This window comes from Bradysia coprophila, assembly GCF_014529535.1.
Source record: "Bradysia coprophila strain Holo2 chromosome X unlocalized genomic scaffold, BU_Bcop_v1 contig_35, whole genome shotgun sequence".
NCBI classification, from domain to species: Eukaryota; Metazoa; Arthropoda; class Insecta; order Diptera; family Sciaridae; genus Bradysia; species Bradysia coprophila.
Genome location: NW_023503325.1, coordinates 2,592,913 through 2,611,667, shown reverse-complemented (window position 1 = coordinate 2,611,667; position 18,755 = coordinate 2,592,913). Strand labels below are relative to the sequence as shown.

At 34.5% G+C, this 18,755-nt stretch overlaps 1 protein-coding gene across 2 annotated transcripts in view; it reads right to left on the bottom strand.

Annotated features, from left to right (window-relative positions):
• LOC119069528 (protein gone early) overlaps positions 1-18,721 on the bottom strand; it is a 49,854-nt gene extending 31,133 nt beyond the window's left edge. Inside the window, exons 1-3 of one of the 2 annotated variants that reach the window (XM_037173603.1) lie at positions 17,884-18,721; positions 471-606; positions 101-349 (exon numbers count right to left, since the gene is read on the bottom strand). In XM_037173603.1, coding sequence (XP_037029498.1) covers positions 101-335 — 235 coding nt within the window. In that variant the 5' untranslated portion in view covers positions 336-349; positions 471-606; positions 17,884-18,721. Of the gene's footprint in view, positions 1-100; positions 607-17,883 lie in introns of both variants that reach the window. The other variant, XM_037173602.1, reaches the window with a different exon arrangement.
• Positions 18,722-18,755: the final 34 nt, after the last annotated feature.

Genomic DNA, 18,755 nt, shown 5'->3' with positions numbered 1-18,755 from the left:
TTCCCATATTTTCGATGGTGCCACTGGTGTCGCAAAAGGTATGTTGTGAGCAGCCTTTCTTTGCGCATAAAAAATGTTTTAATGCACATAACACACATACCTTTAATTATGTTCGTTCCCTTTTTCTTGGGAACGAAAGCGTCAGCGTCATCAGTTCCAGCGGGCTGTATCATATTGATCTGCACTTGCGCACTGTCCGCGCCCACACTTTCTTTGGCTTGTCCTGTTCGCAACGGACTTATTTCATTGGGATCGAAATTATTTGTGTATTTGTCGGAGGTTTCTTTTAATTTACTGTTATTTGTATCACCGTTAATTCCGTTATTCGAAGCCATTTGGAAACAAATTTCTATGAAATGTACAATTTAAATCAAATTAAGCGAATTTTTATTTATTATTTAATCAGACCACATCCATGTAACACAGTATCAAAGATAAATTTAATTTGACTAAATTACACCGAATTTCACCTTTTGTTTTTATTTAAGTCATGTCACATCTTTCACTTGAGTTTTAATTGAAACATATGGTTCAGTTCAATTGAACACTTTGTTATCAGCAAATTTATTTTTAAGTCCACACCCTGAGTGACCTCGTTGACCCGAGCTGGAAAAAAAATGAACGAAAAAACATTTAGTAAATGGAATATTGATAAAATTAAAAATTAAGTGTTTATCCTGAAACAATATTGTTGGTTTTGGTTTCGAAAAGAGTCGGTTGTTGTAGTATCAAAATGGTTATAGTGTTGAATTGAATTTCATTAAATTTCATAAGATGAAGATCATTGTAATATTAACTATTTTAAGTTCAATTGCAGTTATTTGTAGCGAACCATTTGCATACCGAACGGACAAGGGCGATGAGTTTTCTTCATTACCTACCCGGTGGAGCGTTTGTCCGAACTAAACGGGATATTGAGTTAGTCACACTTGATTGTTTACTTGAAATCAATTAATTTCATAGTTCTCCATTAGTACTCCGATACATAACCCTCAATGAGCACAGGTGGTTGCAGACATTGAGAATTTTGTTTATAACAATCGGGATCTAGACCATCAGAAATTTGCCGATAAGTTACATTTGCTACTTCGAAGAAAATATGATCTGTGGAGATTTTGTGTGGGCAGCTACAGCGGCGATACGGGATTGTACTCAGAGCATTACTACGATCTAAGTGATAACTCAGTGATAATGTGGTGCACAAATACCGAGACAACGGTCGTAGTTGGTTTGTCACATTTGTGCGATATCAACCGGGAGTAACGTATTTCGACGACAGTGTTCCCAATTGTATTACGAAGAATTATGAGAAGGAAAAAAAATGCGTGTGGTAAAGGATGTGAAGCTTTTCTACCTGGAAAAATACATGACTGCTTTAGGAAATTCGGGAACAGAATTGGCGTAAAACATGGTAATGGAGTGCGGTATACGAGTAATATTTACACAGGCATTGTGGATACTTTTCAGACAGCAAAGAATGGAATCTCTAGTTCTCAAGTAACACTCATTGGGTCAGATGAAATTTGAAATTACGGAGTTGTGTACATGTACATTTTCTCTCAGCTTTTGTTTTTCAATTTGAAGTAGTACTGTTTGTTCAAAAATGAAATGCACAGTTTTTAGTATTTCGAGACATTTCAAAATTGCAATCTGTCAGATAGTAAAGGATGCGTTTAATTACCCGGCGCATTAAAAGATTTGAAATTTGAATGATTTTTTCCACAGCTACATATTTTTGCATGTTAAGTTTCTTACATTTTTGGCAGATAGCATTTTAATAGTAGGAAACTTAGATTTCGTAGGAAGAATTCGCGGACGGAAAAATATAAATTTATTTTGAGTCTGAGTATTGTTCTACATCTATGATTTCTCTTAGATCGTGTTTCTATTCAAACAAATCGATGGTCTTTGAATACTCAAATCTGTAGAAAGACCGTCTGCTTCATAGATTTAGCAAATTTTTTACAAGAAGTTTTATCAGCACTTGAAGTGACGATATTGGAAACACGAATAAGCATCAGGGAAAAATTTGTCAACAATTATAAAAAAATGTGGCTCCTCTACAGTCCAACCGACTAGGCGAATAGATCAATTTTTGCATTTAGGGGCCGTTCATAAATTACGTAACGCAAAAATCAACATTTTTCAGACCCCCCCCCCGGGTCTGTAACGCTAAAAGGGTCAAGTTTGACCCAATTTTGTTAGAACCGTAACGCTTGCCTCATACCCCCCCCTCCCCCCTCTAGCGTTACGTAATTTATGAACGGCCCCTTATCAATTAGTTTCAGTGATCATTCTAGTAATTATTACGCACTACATGGGAATAGAGTTGAATTAAATTCTACTTTACACACATTTAATAGTTGCTTTTGTTATTCAATGCACAAAACTTATTCTACAAAACCAGTTCATTCGGCCAACATACATTTCTATTGAAATGGCAATTGTCAAAATGACATCGAAGCCATTGATTTATGATGCCGAGAAGGAACATTCATCTCGCAGAAATTTTACTTTTTCATTACTTTTTATGTTTTTGTATTTACTTTGAGTTATCATGAATAATGAAAAGGATTTCGTAAAAACACAAAAAAATAAACAAAACAATAAAAGAAATGAAAAAATAAAATTTCTGAGAGATGAATGTACCTTCTCGTCATCATAAATCAATGGCTTCGATATTATTTTGACAATTGAAATTTCAATAGAACATGTATGTTGGCTCAGTGGACTGGTTTTGTAGAATAAGTTTTGTGCATTGAATATTTAACAAAAGCAACTATTAAATGTGTGTTAATTATAGGTTAATTCAACTCTACGATTCCCATGTAGTGCGTAATAATTACTAGAAAGATCACCAAAACTAGTTGATCAATGCAAAAATTGAACTTGACTTGAAGCAAATTTATTCGGTATTTGAAAAAGAGTCGCTAATATATGCAGCTATAGTATTTTTGATAACTGTTAAAAGTTACGGAATGTATTGTGGATTGGATTGTTTCGATTTATTTAAAATTCTCAATAGTGGCTGGGTTTTAACAGTTAGCCGCTGTACAACACCATCGATTTCTTTGAATAAAGACACGATCTAAGAGAAATTATAGATGTAGAACAATACTCAGACTAAAAATAAATTTACATTTTTCCGTTCGCAAATTCTTCTGACGAAATCTAAGTTTCCTACTATTAAAATGCTGTTTGCAAAAAAATGTAAGAAACTTAACATGCAAAAATCTGTAGCTGTGGAAAAAACCATTCAAATTTCAAATCTGTTAATGCGCCGGTTAATTAAACGCATCCTTTACTATCTGACAGATTGAAATTGTCAACTGTCTCGAAATACTAAAAACTGTGCATTTCATTTTTGAGCAAACTGTAGATGTTTTGGAAATAAATTTTGATGATTTAAGGCGAATTTGGTTCGTTTGACCATTTTTTTTTCCGAAAGATGGATGTTTAAATATTATTTGAGTACGCGGCGAGCTGTAGATCATCCTTAAATCCGATTGGAAATGTTTTAAATGGTCGTAAGTAACAAAACGCTGTGGACTAACTCAAACTGGAAAACCGAGATAGTAAATGTTGCGTTCAACACATTTCAGATAGAAACAATTTCGATTTCCTTGGTTTGACACGTCATTTAAGTCATTTAAATTTTGACTGGTGAAAACATACTATTGCACGTTATTGCAGTTATTTTACTCGCAAAGTCTAACGGAATTGTTACTTCAGTTCAAATCTTCATCGCACTTATAGTCTGCGCAATACAAAATGACAATTAAAAGTGAACACCGAACCTCTGACAGAGGTCCTCTGTGTCTGATGAAAGATTGACAAAACAACGAAATAGTTCCTATAGTTATATTATGATTTTCCTAGGTGTATACTTACGAATAGATGACTTCGACGGCCAAATGTAGTCACATAAGTACGTTATAGCGAAGTACAGATTGCTCTTAACAACCGCTTAGTCACGAGAAATAAATGTTTATTTAAACAGTCTTTATCACAGTACGACGTTTACTGGAGCGTACTGCTATCCCTATATAAATGTTATCTTAAATTTAAATTGTAATTGAACTCTAATTGATAAAAGGAGAGATGTGTGCAGTCTGAAAGTTGTCAACAATTTTCTTTTTACCAGTTCCAGCGAATGTGCGATCTATTTTTGAAAAACACTAATAATTTTGTCGGAAAACAATTTGTCGGCGATTGTAAAGACCGTTAAATGTGCAGTACACAATACATCATGAATGTTTTCTATGTTGCCAGCTGCTAACTCGATAATTATGTTAACAAGCGGAATGTATTTACAAAAGATCTAACTCGCAATTAATTTTCGCATTTGGTAATTATGACAATTTTACATGAAATTTAAATTATTTCAGCAATTTCTCAGACGAAAAATTTCAAATCTTCAGAATTATATTTTGAGAAAACACTTGTTAAAATAATAATTAAAAAAATGTAATGAAGACTAAAAATAAGTCAAACTCATTCCACTCACCATATAATTTTTTATGTAAATAAATCAAACTTCTTCGACATTCTTTATTATAAAAAAAAACTTTTTGATCAGACAAAAATAGCATACGAATGGCTCACTTTTCATTTTGTTTTCAATTATGATTTTCTCGAGAATTTCATCCATAAATTAAAGTCTATCGGAAGTTTTAATTTTACATTCATTTCTATCTGTAAACCACTTTACAAATGCATCCAATTTGTGGTATATACCGAAAATAACATTTATATTCTCAAGTACCGCTCCAGCTAGCTGAACATTTTATTGCTGATTTTCATATTAGCATTGCAAAAATTAATATTCTATTTGTTGTGCAGTTCAACGATAATTTGATATTCTTTATTTACCGTAATAATAAGAAGAGAACACAATAACAATGCAATTTATAACCATCTGGGACTGGACAATCGTTCAACCAGTGGCGAGTGTTTTAAAAGGAATTCTAATTTTGTAAATTGAAAATAATATCGTAGCACGACAGATCAAAAGTAATAAAAGCTTTCTAGAGAATAGAAAATCGGAACAAAAAATGAACGAAAGAGGCTTTAGAGGTCGTCTGGAGCATAATTTAGTTCAGGTCATGCAATGGTGTGGAGGTTATGATTCATACCGGAGTGTTCTCAATGTTGCTGCAGAGACCGCATTTATGTTAAATCTCCTCTAAAAAAGGATAACTTCAGGTTGACCCGTCAGGTTGAACCTGAAGTTAACTTGTTCAGAGTGTTACTATTGAATACCTTCACTGATGTCGCACCGACATAAGCAGCGGAAACCCACTGTCACTAACTATTCGTTAGACTATTACCGAGTTTCCTGCAAGCAACTGGTTTAGTTTAGTATGACATGGGTCTACCCTGAGTTTTTGTGTCTGTCTTTTTGGATACCTCACTAACAACCATTTAGGGCCAATAACAAGTTCAGTCTAAACATGACTTCCAAACCACGTCTCGAAGTATCCTTTTACTCTCTGAGGAAAGTTAGGTGTTAAATTGATATCTCGCCTAAATGCAGGCTATGTATATGCACAAAAATGCATTTTGTTTGGGTTATGTCACAAGATTCATTGAGTGTATACATCATTACAGTGACCAAACGCACTGCAACTACCCAAAATATGAAGCTTTAATTAACTTGAGAACGTCACCAATGCGATATAATCGCTAGAAAAATTCCATGTGGAATTTTGGTGGACCGCTAGTACGTAACCACTGAGCCATTCCCGTCAGAGGACAGAGTCTAGGTATTATGTCAAAGTCGACGTTATCAGACCCTCTGTCTTGACACAAAATAATGTGTGATCAACGCCTTCTTCTAGAGATAACATTGATCCATTACAAGTTACCGACCTCCTCGAAACGCTCAACTTTAAAAAAATCTTTACACTATAAGAACAAGAACTCCACTGAGTAATTAACACTCTGTGATTTATTTATTGATTTAATAGTGGGTAAGTCGTGACTAAAATCATCTAGAAAATTTAATTGAAAGGATTTCTACCCCAACTGTAAAAGAATTGGTAAATTTAGTAGCTCCATTTGTAGTGACTACCCCTAGGATCAAACTATAGTAAGGAAAATACTTTTCCCATAAAAAATTGATTCCGGTGATTAAAAGTAATGGCTGCGCACATTCTTCAATTTATTTTATTGCTAATCCACGAAACATATGAATTGGTTCTACTTTACTAATCCAATAATTCACATTTTATGAATTTCGATTTTCATTTATGTGCCGAGATTTCTTGATGAATTAAATCTAAATATAGAACTTTCAGTTCGACAGTATTTAATGAAAGTGAAAGAAAATATCAATTGAACATCCAATAGCGGTTTATTTATTTAAAAATAAGAGGAAAATCGTTTCATGGGTTCTTAAGCAGATTTGTCGATGTGTTAATTAATTGGCGGTTTGTTTATTTGTGGTTTCAAGTTTTTATGGGAAAATTGTGATTTTTAGTATTATAGAGATATAAAGGGCCATTTTAATAAAATAAATAAAAGTGATTTCCAATGCAGTTTCATTGCAGATTTGTTTATAATTAAGGTTTAGTTCATTAGAATTTTGTATTTGAAAAACACAACAAAACCATTGTTACGTTCCGTCGATCTTGGTCTAAACAAATAAATCTGAGAACCGGAAATTTTAGATTGTATTTCACTTTGGAGTGATAGGAGAAGTAATTTACGAATAATATGCAAGTTACGATTTAGAATCAATGACCAACTAAATTCAATAAGAAAAAACAATTGTTAACGTTGCTAAAATGTACATCTCAAACAATTCAGTATTATTCAGACATTTCTTTACTAATTTTGACGTATAAGCTGACTCTCCATATCTGTAGCACCGAACTTTTCTCGCAAACTCAAACCCAAAGGAAAAGAAAGAGTTTTAGAAAATCATACACTTACAATATGCACATTTTCGATATTTTCTTATGTCACAGCACTGCTCCTAGCATTAACAATGAATTGATGAGTGTCAAATTTGGAGGCTTTAGTGATAAGTGCTCAAACAACGAAAACAGGTCATCTGTCTTTACACTAACTACTGTGATTTCCTCAGTCTCCGAATATTTTCTACGTTGATGGTAGAAAGAGCGATGTGGTGTGCATAATTTGTGAAGAAAGGTACTGACAATGGTCAGCCAATTGATGTTTGACTCGGATTGGTTTTTTTGTAAACGCTTTGAAATTTACATAAGACTGAGCAGGGCCTACTTTTTGGAAACAATATTCTTGAATTTCTCGAAATTTCTCGAATTTTCTCGAATTTCTTAAAATTTCTCGAATTCGAGAAACTTCAAGAAACTCGAGGAATTAGTTTCTTGAAATTTCTCGAAGTTTCTCGAATTTCTTTAATTTTCTGGAATTTCTTGAAATTTCTCTAATTCGAACTCTAATTCAAGAAATATTTCTCGAAGTTTCTTGAATTTCTCGAAGTTTCTTAAATTTCTCAAAGTTTCTTGATTTTCTCTATTTTTTCTAAAAGTTTCTAAAAAGTAGGCCCTGAGACTGAGTCATAATACACATCGTGAACCTGATAAAGTACTTTGCACCGATATTCATACATCGTTTTATGCCATAGAGGCATCTAAAGTTTGCAAATTTTGTATATTATTATCGCGCAAGCGCTCGTATACGTACACGTTTCAATCTCTTATATACAGCCTTAAAGCAGTAATGTACTATTATTACATAAGCGAAAACAAGACAACTACATTGACCTGAAGTGTAATTTTTGACATCCGAACACCGTATGTGATAATAGTATATTACTTCCGAGGTTCCAAGTTGTGTATTTGATAAGTGGGGTGTTACAGCCCGACCCGAAGGGGAGGGCTGTATTCCCCACTTGTCAAATAACAACTTGGAACCTCGTAAGTACAATGCTTTACGTGATTAGATTAGGCAATGTAAATGAAAATGAAACATGCCGTAACACGTAAAACTATTTAAATATTTTCTCATTGTAGTAATCTCGAGCACGAACAGGGTTCTCCATTAAGTTCTTAAAGTATATATCCAGGGATTCGACCGAAAATTTAAAGTAAAAAAGTGGAAAAGTGAGTAAAAATAACGAAAATAGTTGCTAGAAATAGTTGATTTTCTGATGAAAAAGTTGGTAAAAAAGTGAGTTTTTAGGAACTTTTATACCCTATTCTACGTGAAGTCAAGGGTTTTACCATGCATATGTTTCCCCTGCATGAAGTTAGGTCATTAGAATCGTAGATAACTTTAATTTCACCAAACCGGATGGTTTTTAGCGATATAGCAAAAAAAAATAAATGAAAAGAATATACTGCAACCAATGAATTTCATAGACATGAGACAGCAGAGAAATGATAAGTTGGTACGCCTGTGGCGAGATGGAATGCGCATGAGGATGACAGCTGAATTGTATGGGAGAGAATTTCATACAATTTTAAGGCCTGTCTCTACCATAGCTCCTGTGATCCTCATGCGCATTCTATCTCGCCACAGGCGTACCAACTTATCATTTCTCTGGTAGACAGGAATACGTCCGAATCGAATGCCGACGAATCAGCATTTACAAAAACCTGAAGCGTTACTTCGTTCATTACTTCAAGACTTTGCTTGCAGAAAGTGGCAAAACATTAAAGAGAAATCAGTAGATAGAAAATGCTTTATTCTCCTTGCAGTTTTGTGACAGTCCTAACAGCAACTGGCTCAAAAATACGTAGAAGGTAAAAATTCCAATCTGAAATTGGTAGAAGAATTATGTACAACACGAGAGGTTAGGTCGACGGAATTTTCGCTAAGAAAATTTAATGCAGGATGAATGTTAGGAACTTTTTTAGGATCATACTTCAAGGGTAGTTTTGTTCCTGTAATTTTTATGTCAATTTAACATCCATCCACAAAATACTGACTACAATATAGTGAACCCTAAGGTTCTTCAAGTGAAATAGAAATATTACGCAAGTGACTCAGGTGGAAGTTATTTGTTTTATTTTAGACACTTATAAGTCAGTAGCAAATTTTAAATTTGTTTATAAAATTTCAAAAATGTTGAGGTTGAAGTTTTTGGATGTTTTGAAAATTTACTCATAAGAGCCTGACTTATAACTTGAAAGCGTCTTGGTTATAACGTAAACCTTCCACCTTATACGTTAATTCAATCATTTGCGCAATCCTTCTAAACAAAAAGCGAAAAGAAGGTGCACTATCAGTTAACTCTTTCAATTAAAGATTTCCATCCTTATTCATAAGGATTCCAAAAGGAATTGCAATATACTAACAATTTTTAGAGCTTATGATTTTTATAAAATCTTTTTTTTATGTGTGAACTCGTAATATCAGATGCAAAGGTTAAAAAATATAGCTATTGATGCATAAATGCAAATACGCAGCGGAGATACGTAGATTCAAAAAAGTGAGAAATAGAGCAAATAGTTCCTCACTTTTTCAGATCTTGAAAATAGTTGGAAAAAGTGAGAAAAGTGAGTGCGTGGAATCCCTGTATATCTTTTTAGTCACGTTACACTAAACAAGTGATCTAGGTTTATTTTTTGAATACAATCAAAATTTATTGAAAAAATGATCAACTACTAATATAAATCATGTCATACAATAATCTATAAACCGCCTTAAAAATTAATCGTCCGAAATATTCACAATAAACCCATATTGGAATTGGTATATAATAGATAAGTAGCGATAGAGATACGTTCAGATGCGCTTAAGGTATGGTTCAGTAAGAACTTTCATGGAATAAGAACTCATGCATACTTGGAACAATAGACTACTTCAACCTTCAACGAAATATAATTCCTTAAAATTCGAGGATTATTTTTTCTGTGAAAATTCAGTCAATTTTTGACCGTGTCGAGCAATAAACTCCCAATGATTTGTTAGGTCGTCCCTAGAGCTTTCGCAGAGTCAGAACTCTAGGCTATTTTTGTTTGTTGGTTTCTTGATTGGTTTACCCAAATCTTCACAAACTGATAATTCTAAAAAATCTTTTTGGTTTCTTCAGCGACATCCAATAACCAAGTTCAGTTCACTGGCCTAATGTAACGTCCGAACCACGCCTTGAATTATGGATATAGTCTCTGATGAAAGTTAGATTTTTAATTGATATCTCGCCTAGATGTAGACTAGATATATGAACACAAATTCGTAGTATTTAGGTTACGTCAACTACCAGTTATTCAGTGTGTCCATCGTTGAAGCCACCAACCACACTACAGCTACCCAAATTATGAATCACCTTTAGGACTATCTTTGCGATTTAATTGCTAGAAAAATTCTATGTGGAATTATCTGACACGGAAATTGACCATTTTATTGGAAGGGTCGTATTTAACCATTGAGTTATCCCATCCGTAACGGATTCTATCCATTTAGATCTCTTGACATCAATGCGTAAGACGGATGCACATTGCAGAGCTACCGCTACTCGATAGTTCAAATTGAAATTAAAATAATTTCAAAGCATAGCATATAATATACGTCATCGAAACACTGGCATGCATTGAACAAATTTTAATCAAATCAGTCTCATTTAAATTATGCCATAAATAATAATGCAGACTCTTTAAATCAAAAGTGTAGGTCGTTGAACAGTAGCATTTATTAATAAATGCCTGATATATCTACTACTGCATTACCAGTGAGTTTAGCTGAACAAGGCATTAAAATTTCGAATGGGTTTGGGAACATAATCAAACAATGAACGTATTTCAAAAAAATATATATGCGTTACGTCTTGAAAAAGATAATGGTTTATTCATTCAAACGATGCGATGCTTATAAACATCTATATAAAATTACACATCTCATGTATTTGATGTATGCGCAGCGCATTTGTAAGAATCAAGAGACAAACGAAAAGAAAACCATTCCTATCCTAGCTATAACGTATTTATTACTTCATAATTTGTTTTGAAGACATAAGACTATAAGATTTGCGTGTAATAAGATGCGAAAAATATTAGGTTTCGGCTATATGTTGTACCGTTATGCGCCAAGGAAATTAAAAGCCGAGCTATGTGATGTGCAATGAAAAAGAAAAGTTATATTTTCTCAAACATAAATGTAGGAGGTTCGCAGAATCTGTCGACTTAAAAATGATGTTAAACAGTCGTCAGCATACAGTGGCGGACTGGCCCTATGATCGTTCGGACGATTCCCGAAGGGCCCTTTGTTTTTTCTATGGATAAAGGGAAACGAATGACCTTTCAAAAAAAATCCTTCATACAACGCCTGAAGTGCTTTTTTTCAGCTAGTTAACAGCACAAATGAAAATTGGGGATTACAATTTTAGGCTTGTGTGGGATTACTTTCGATGTATCAGGGTGGGTTAGGGATTAAAGATACGCATTTTAATCCAAAACGGTTTTTTGTTTACAGAAACAATGGTTCGAAAGAAACTTTGTCGAGATTAAGAACGCAATGGCCAGTGTAAAGTTTCAGGGCTGGTGTGCTCAAATCTCGTCAGGTACATGAAAAATCACTTGGTCACTGTACCGTTGATGTCTGAGAGATTTCAGTCTCAGTCCCTATTGAGGAGAGATATGCATGAACCGAACATTTTCTATTTGGGAAATGTCTTTTTCTGACGGTTAGTGCATAACTCTTCTCGTTTCTAACTGTGAGTCAATGCTGTATTTTCCAAAGTCCAACATTTATCTGATGAAAACTAAATAAACTAGTCACAGACTCTTTCACACGATCAGCAAATATTTTAAGCCACTTATGCCAAACAAAAATGAATCCATGTCTAAATCATACATAAATCTTAGTGGACACAAATTTTAAGAGAAGAATCTGGATGTTAGTTTAGTAAATGCTGAGGCAGCTATAAATGTTCGATGTCAAACGAAAAAACTTAAATGTTTATGTTTAAATAATCAAATATTTATATTTATCATAACAAATATATAAATTAATCAGATCATCAGATCATGTAACAAGACATTGTATGTTACCATTTCTATTGCGTTCTAGTTAGCAAGTTTATTGGATTTATAAGTGAGTGGTTTATCACTCAAGCCAAAGGCTGCAATTCCACTTCTTAACACAACAATTTATACAAGCAACATAAGATACGTGCGTCGAAAATCGTACTTTTGATAATTTACTACTTTCGACGCCTTCAGCACATAATAAATATTATGCACGTATGACAAAGCGGTCGAGGCTTGCCGAGACGGCTTGTTAACGTGCATATTCTTTTTTATCGCATAAGCGAAAACGAGACAACAAGATATGCGAATGACACTTTGACAATTTACAGAAGTATAATGTTTGTTTATATATCCTAGGTGAATAATTTTTTCGGGGAATCACACCGCGTATGCGATAAAATCCCTTACATAACTCGGGATGAAATGGAAAGCCACATTTGCGATTATTAACTTCGGCTTTGCAACGGTTCAACTAATTTCACATGTAATTCACATGTGATTGTGTACAATAGTACATTACTATACCAGTGAAGGAATTTCACGGTGAGTAAAAGTACCTCGGGCTAAAGCCCTCGGATGCTTTAATCATTGGATACGAGATTTCAAATTATTTCACGTGTATAGTACTAGTACGTATAAAACGTGACATCACGAGCGAGGGAAAGACTTTTCCCTAGTGAGAGGAAAGACTTTTCCCTAGTGAGAGGAAAGACTTTTCCCTAGTGACGACGTACATAACAGTAATAGTAGATTATTCATATTTAGACACTTGGGTAGTTATTGCATGAGCCGAAGGCCCATTTGGACCGTGGTGAATACGCTATTTTATCTACCGACGGCGAAATAATAGCACTTTTTCACTGCTATTATTTCACCTAGGTAGATAATAGTACATTTCATGCTTCGGGGCCGAAAATGAGGGCAATTTTTCGAATTTTCTCGGGTTTCCGGCCCTCTGCATGAAAACTTACATGTGCACCTGTTTGGGACGGTTGATTTAAGGCACTTTCGCTTGTAAGCCTCACTTCGTTCGGCCTACAATCCGCGAAATTGCCTAAAATCAATCGTCCAAAACAGGTACACAAATAACCATTGAATGACAAGGGGCGAAAGTAAAAAAATTCAACCGTGTGCGAGAGTTGATGCCCGCGCCGAAGGCAAGGGCCTCAATCGCACAGGTTGAATTTTTTTACTTTTGCCCCGAGTCGTTCATACTATTTTTTTTGATACCAACATCGAAAGTTGATGCGTATCGCAAACAGCAGAACAAAATGTTGAAATGTGAAGGCATTTAGCCAGAAAATGCGGGGGTCCAGGGGGCGGCAGCCCCCTGGTATATCAAAAATTTAATTATTTAGCCATCACAACAATAACACACACAAAAATTAACAAATAACTATCAAATCATTAGCAACAAAAAGTATCAACTTCGTATGTTAATTTCAATAAGAGCACTGGCGCACGCTTTATTTCAATTTTGATCGCAGTACACTTATTGACAAGAGTCGACTATTACATTAGGGGCCATTCATAAAGTACGCACGCTCTAAGGGGGGAGGGGGGTGTAGAGCAAAAACGTGCGAAATAGTGCGAAGGGGAGTGGGGGGTAAGCCAAAAGCGTGCGTACTCTTCTCAAGTTTTTAATAAAGCAAATTTATTGAGAAATCGCTAAAAACATTTTAAATATCCTCCCATATGGGATTCAAAACTGTTGGTATGTCGTATACCTTGTTCAAAGGGGCCTCGGGTTCTTCGAAAAAACTCTCATCAGCATCTTCAACATCTACATCGTAGACCCATTCCACGTCCTCCTCAATATCGTAGCTTATCAGTGCCAACTTTTCGTCTTCCCGTTGCCCGAGTATTTTCTTTGGTTTGATTTTTTCTACCCCTTTTTTACATGAAAAATTTTTGTTTCAAATGGCTTTTCATTGACGAGACGGAACTAAAATAACGACCGCACGAGCAAGTTCGTGCCACTAATTTGCTTTGTACTGATGGGCGTTTGAAATCGTAGACCTTAGTCTTTGAGTGGTTGTCCAGCAACTCGAGATTATTGTACGCCAACGTAATAAACAATGAACTGTAAGATTCGATGTCGTTGATATCTGCTAACTTCAATCCGTCCATCAAATACAAAAGGTATTGTTTCTATTGAAAACCTTCGCATATCTACAACTCGTTTGTAACTAATAAGTTCTGGTCACATTTGTAATTCGGCCAAAAACTGTAGATTTTTTTGTAATTGTTGAATATTTTGTGCGCACTTTATGTAGGGGGGAGGGGGTGTTTCAAAGGCGTGCAGAAGCGTGCAAGGGGGGAGGGGGGTGTCTGAAAACAGCCTTTTTGAGCGTGCGTACTTTATGAATGGCCCCTTATGTAGTCGACTTTCGCATTATGTATATTGACTTTCGCTTTATGTATTCTTTCTTTCTCCCCGCTCAAACACATAACTTGCATTTTTTTACTTTCGCCCCGGATTTCGAGGGCGAAAGTATCAACTTTCGATGTTGGTATCAAAAATAGTCATTTGTGTACCTGTTTTGGACGATTGATTTTAGGCAATTTCGCGGATTGTAGGCCGAACGAAGTGAGGCTTACAAGCGAAAGTGCCTTAAATCAACCGTCCCAAACAGGTGCACATGTGAGTTTTCATGCAGAGGGCCGGAAACCCGAGAAAATTCGAAAAATTGCCCTCATTTTCGGGCCCGAAGCATGAAAAACAAATTTACCCTAGATAGCTAAAGGTTTTGCAAGCAAAATTATATCACTAGAAAAAGAGATGTTTGCCTACTGCGATAAAATACCTCACTGATACGTACACGTCTCTCATATACATTAGGGTGTAGCGTTTTGTTTTTTAAGGCCTGCGGGTAGGTTCGATGCAGAATGGTCCACTGAACACGAAAATACGGAAAAAAAAATTTGAAGTTCGAAGCTCCCATGCGCCCCTCTGATAAATTTTTCCACACAGCCGGCAGAACTAATCTCACTATGGCTTTGAGACCAAAAAAGTCGGTTTTCAGAGGTGCGCATGGGAGCTTCGAACTTCAAAATTTTTTTTTTGGTATTTTCGTGTTCAGTGGACCATTCTGCATCGAACCTACCCGCAGGCCTTAAAAAACAAAATACTTTCGTCAAAACGCTACACCCTATTATACATCCTTATAGCAGTAATGTACTATTATGCCAAGGTTATCATTGATTCGTCAACAATTTTTTTTTTTCAAATAACTGTATAATTGAAATCATTTTTATGACGAATGAAATTAGTCAACTCGTAATTTACCCTTTTTTGAGGTTTTTTTACCCGTTCGTCCTTTCTTACACAAAACGAGTATTTATATGGAGAGTGAGACCACCTCTCCCCGATTTACTAGTCATTAACCACATTCCAAAATTTCTTAAATTAACTGCAACGGGACTTCACAGAAACTACGGAACAAACACTACAACTACATAATTTTCTCAATTTTATTGTCTGGGTATTTCTATTCAAATTTTTTTCATCTTCTACCGAAGCAATCATCAATTAGAGTCAATTATAAACGAGGACATCGGAGCCAGATTTTTTGAACAATGCTAAGTAAACAAACGTGATGCTTTCTTAAAATCATTTCTTTAACAAAATCAATTCGTACAATAAATAAACAATCGTTTAAGTATTACATTTATAATATCTAATGAAAACAATTGTTCTATTTCTGCTAAAAGAATTACGAATCATACGATGGGTAAACATCTCCCATATATATATTGAGTCATTCCTCATTACTTATTATAGTTTACACACAAAATATTTATGAATCAAAGCACCAGTAACGATTTTCATCTTACAAATTACTAAACAATATTGTAATGAATCCCAGGTGCCACCATATGCTGTTCCCACCAATCAACACAATATCCACTAACAATATCTTAGTGTTCACTTCATAGACATTGTTAGTTTTTATTAAAATAAAAATTTCCGAAAATATCGATTTGAATTTCATCGTCTAAGGTTGTATGATTGGGATAGTTTTTCGATGGAAAAAATTTCTATTTTTAATGGCACTTATCCATAAAATGCGATAAAGCAAAGGCACTCGTCGGTATTTTGTGTGTGTGATAAAATCTCTCACATCACCGTAAGTGGTTGAACTTGAGCAAATAGATTAACGTTTCAATTCAAATATTAAAACGACGACGAGGAGTACTGGAACATTCAACAATGTACAGTTGTGTGTCATAAAGTGGAATAAAAACACGTTCGTATTTGATTGAAAAATCGCATAAGTTTGCACTTTCAGAGCCACTTTATACTCACACTTTGCTTAGCTTTAATTTCTTGCGACATTGCAATTTATGCAAATTCCGATTAACCATGAGCGTCGACCCAAATTAACCAAATAAAAAACTTAACTTCATTATTACGAGTCTGGTATCATTTATAAGGTTTGTCGAAAATTCATACGAAAGATAAAAAGTTTTAACTAATGGGCTCCGGGAGCGAATGAAATTTTTTCTTTAGAGTTTACATCAGCGTAGATGTTACTTTCGATCAGTTACTGTGGAAAGTTGACTTGATCTGAACGAAAAGAGATCAGCGCTTACTTTGGCAAACTTTGATTCTGAAAATTTCTGAAACCATTCCGGAAAAAAAATTCAGAATTTTGAAGAGATACAAAGGACACTGATAGACCAAACGACCGCACAATGACTCTAAATACTACAAAAACTTTGAAAACTTCGAAAATTTTAATTCATATCACCACTTGAGTTTATCAATTCCGAGTTTTTATTTTAGTAAAAGCAATATGTTTCATATGAACCAATACCTCCATTATCTATCGACATAGACAACTAAAAAAAAAACGATGATTCTTATCTACAGTTTTGTTCTACAGCTAGTTATATGTGAAAACCAATGAAATAAAAGGTTTTGCATCAAACACAACAAAATATTTGATGAAGCAACTGAAGTAGGAGATTCATTGGTTGTATCGTCATAAATTAGTCATTTGTGTACCTGATTTGCACGATTGATTTTTGGCAATTTCGCGAGTTGTAGGCCGAACGGAGTGAGGCTTACAAGCGATAGTGCCTAAAATCAATCGTCCAAAGCAGGTACACAAATGTGAGTTTTCATGCAAAGGACCGAAAACTCGAGAAAAAATCAAAAATTGTCCTCATTTTTGGCCCGAAGCAAAAAAAAGGTTTGTTAAATAGATTAAAATAAAAATTAACTTCAATATGTTTCAGGCAGCGTGGATACAATGGATACGATGGATACAACCATCACAAAATGAAAAAGGTTTGCCGCACACAGTGAAAATAGCGAAAGTATTATAGCGAGACTATATTTATCAAATATTGTCAAATAAAGCAGCAGGACATCAGTTGTGATTGCAGAGCTTGCTTACTCAGTTTCATAAGTGAGATCTCGCAAAGCAAGACGTATTCTACCTAAATTTACATTATGAAATTTCGTAGGATCTAATTTTTGAAATTATGTGGAGCTTTTCTGGAAATTTTGAGAAAATAAGTCACGAAATTATAGTGAACATTGCGAAATTGACGAATACCGATCCTGTGAATTTAAAAAAAAACGGCTTAAAAATAAAGTCAGGAGCTGAATGTTACAAAATATTTCTTGTTGTATACAAAGGTTCTGAAGACTTGATGAGAATATCCAAAACAAATAGTAATAGAAATAATTGTTAACCGGTGGTATGCAGTGCATGCTTTTAATTTTTCATAAAATGTATGCACCACTACCGCTTAGAAATACGCGTGTATTCCCTCAAACGTCTAAATCATCCAGATGGAAAGAGACTATATAGAGGTTATACTTAAAAAAATATCACTTAAATATAATGAGCAACAATGGCATATATTTAGTGGTGTATGCCATGGCTATATGCATGTATATTACTTCACATACCTATTCATTTTTATGTTGCTGTTGTTAAAATGCACCGTAAAAATTCACGTTCGAATAAGTCCAGAAAAATACACAATCAACGATGTCGAGACATCCGGATAAGGTCGCTCAAAAATTCACTCTGTTTGTACCTGAGTGTGTTTGTATTTTCGTGTGTTCTCAACACATGGATGAATGAGCCAAGAATATTTTTGTTAAAATTCTATTGTTGAGTACTTCTACCTTGAGTACAGTCAGCACGCTGCATAAATTCAATTGCTCCACAAAAAGTAATAAATTCAATTAATTCAATGAAAGAACCGGTTATAATCACAAGAAGTATATGAACGTTATGTTATACGGTTCATGTATTCGGATTGATAGACGCTCCGTTTAAGATTAATCAAATTAAGTTTTGCGTACGGAGACTTTAAATCTCAACTGAAAGATACATAAATGTATCCGTTAGATATTTTTCAATGCAGTCACTTTATTTACTTGAGTTGGCCATTTAAATGCTTAATAACACAATGAATATTGTCGCAATTTTCTCACTGCACTTTCTTATAAGTAACGACCACCTGTATGCTTTGATTATGTTGCATTAAAATGCAACGTGTAATTATTTGATTCACTCACTTTAATTTCTTTTCGTAAAAAAAAATCACTTTTCACAATGTGCGACGTCACGCCGGGAGTAATATTGCCGGAGATTTTTTCTTTGATTAAAAATTGAATTTTTTGTAATGCTTTTCTGTTGATAAAACCAAATTTTCAAAGTTATATTATACGTCTAAGAACACAACCGAACCACTGTTAACAATCCCCGGTTTAAAAACTGATTGAGTTTTTTTTAATGAAAGGAACATATTTCGAAAAGAAAAACAAGAACG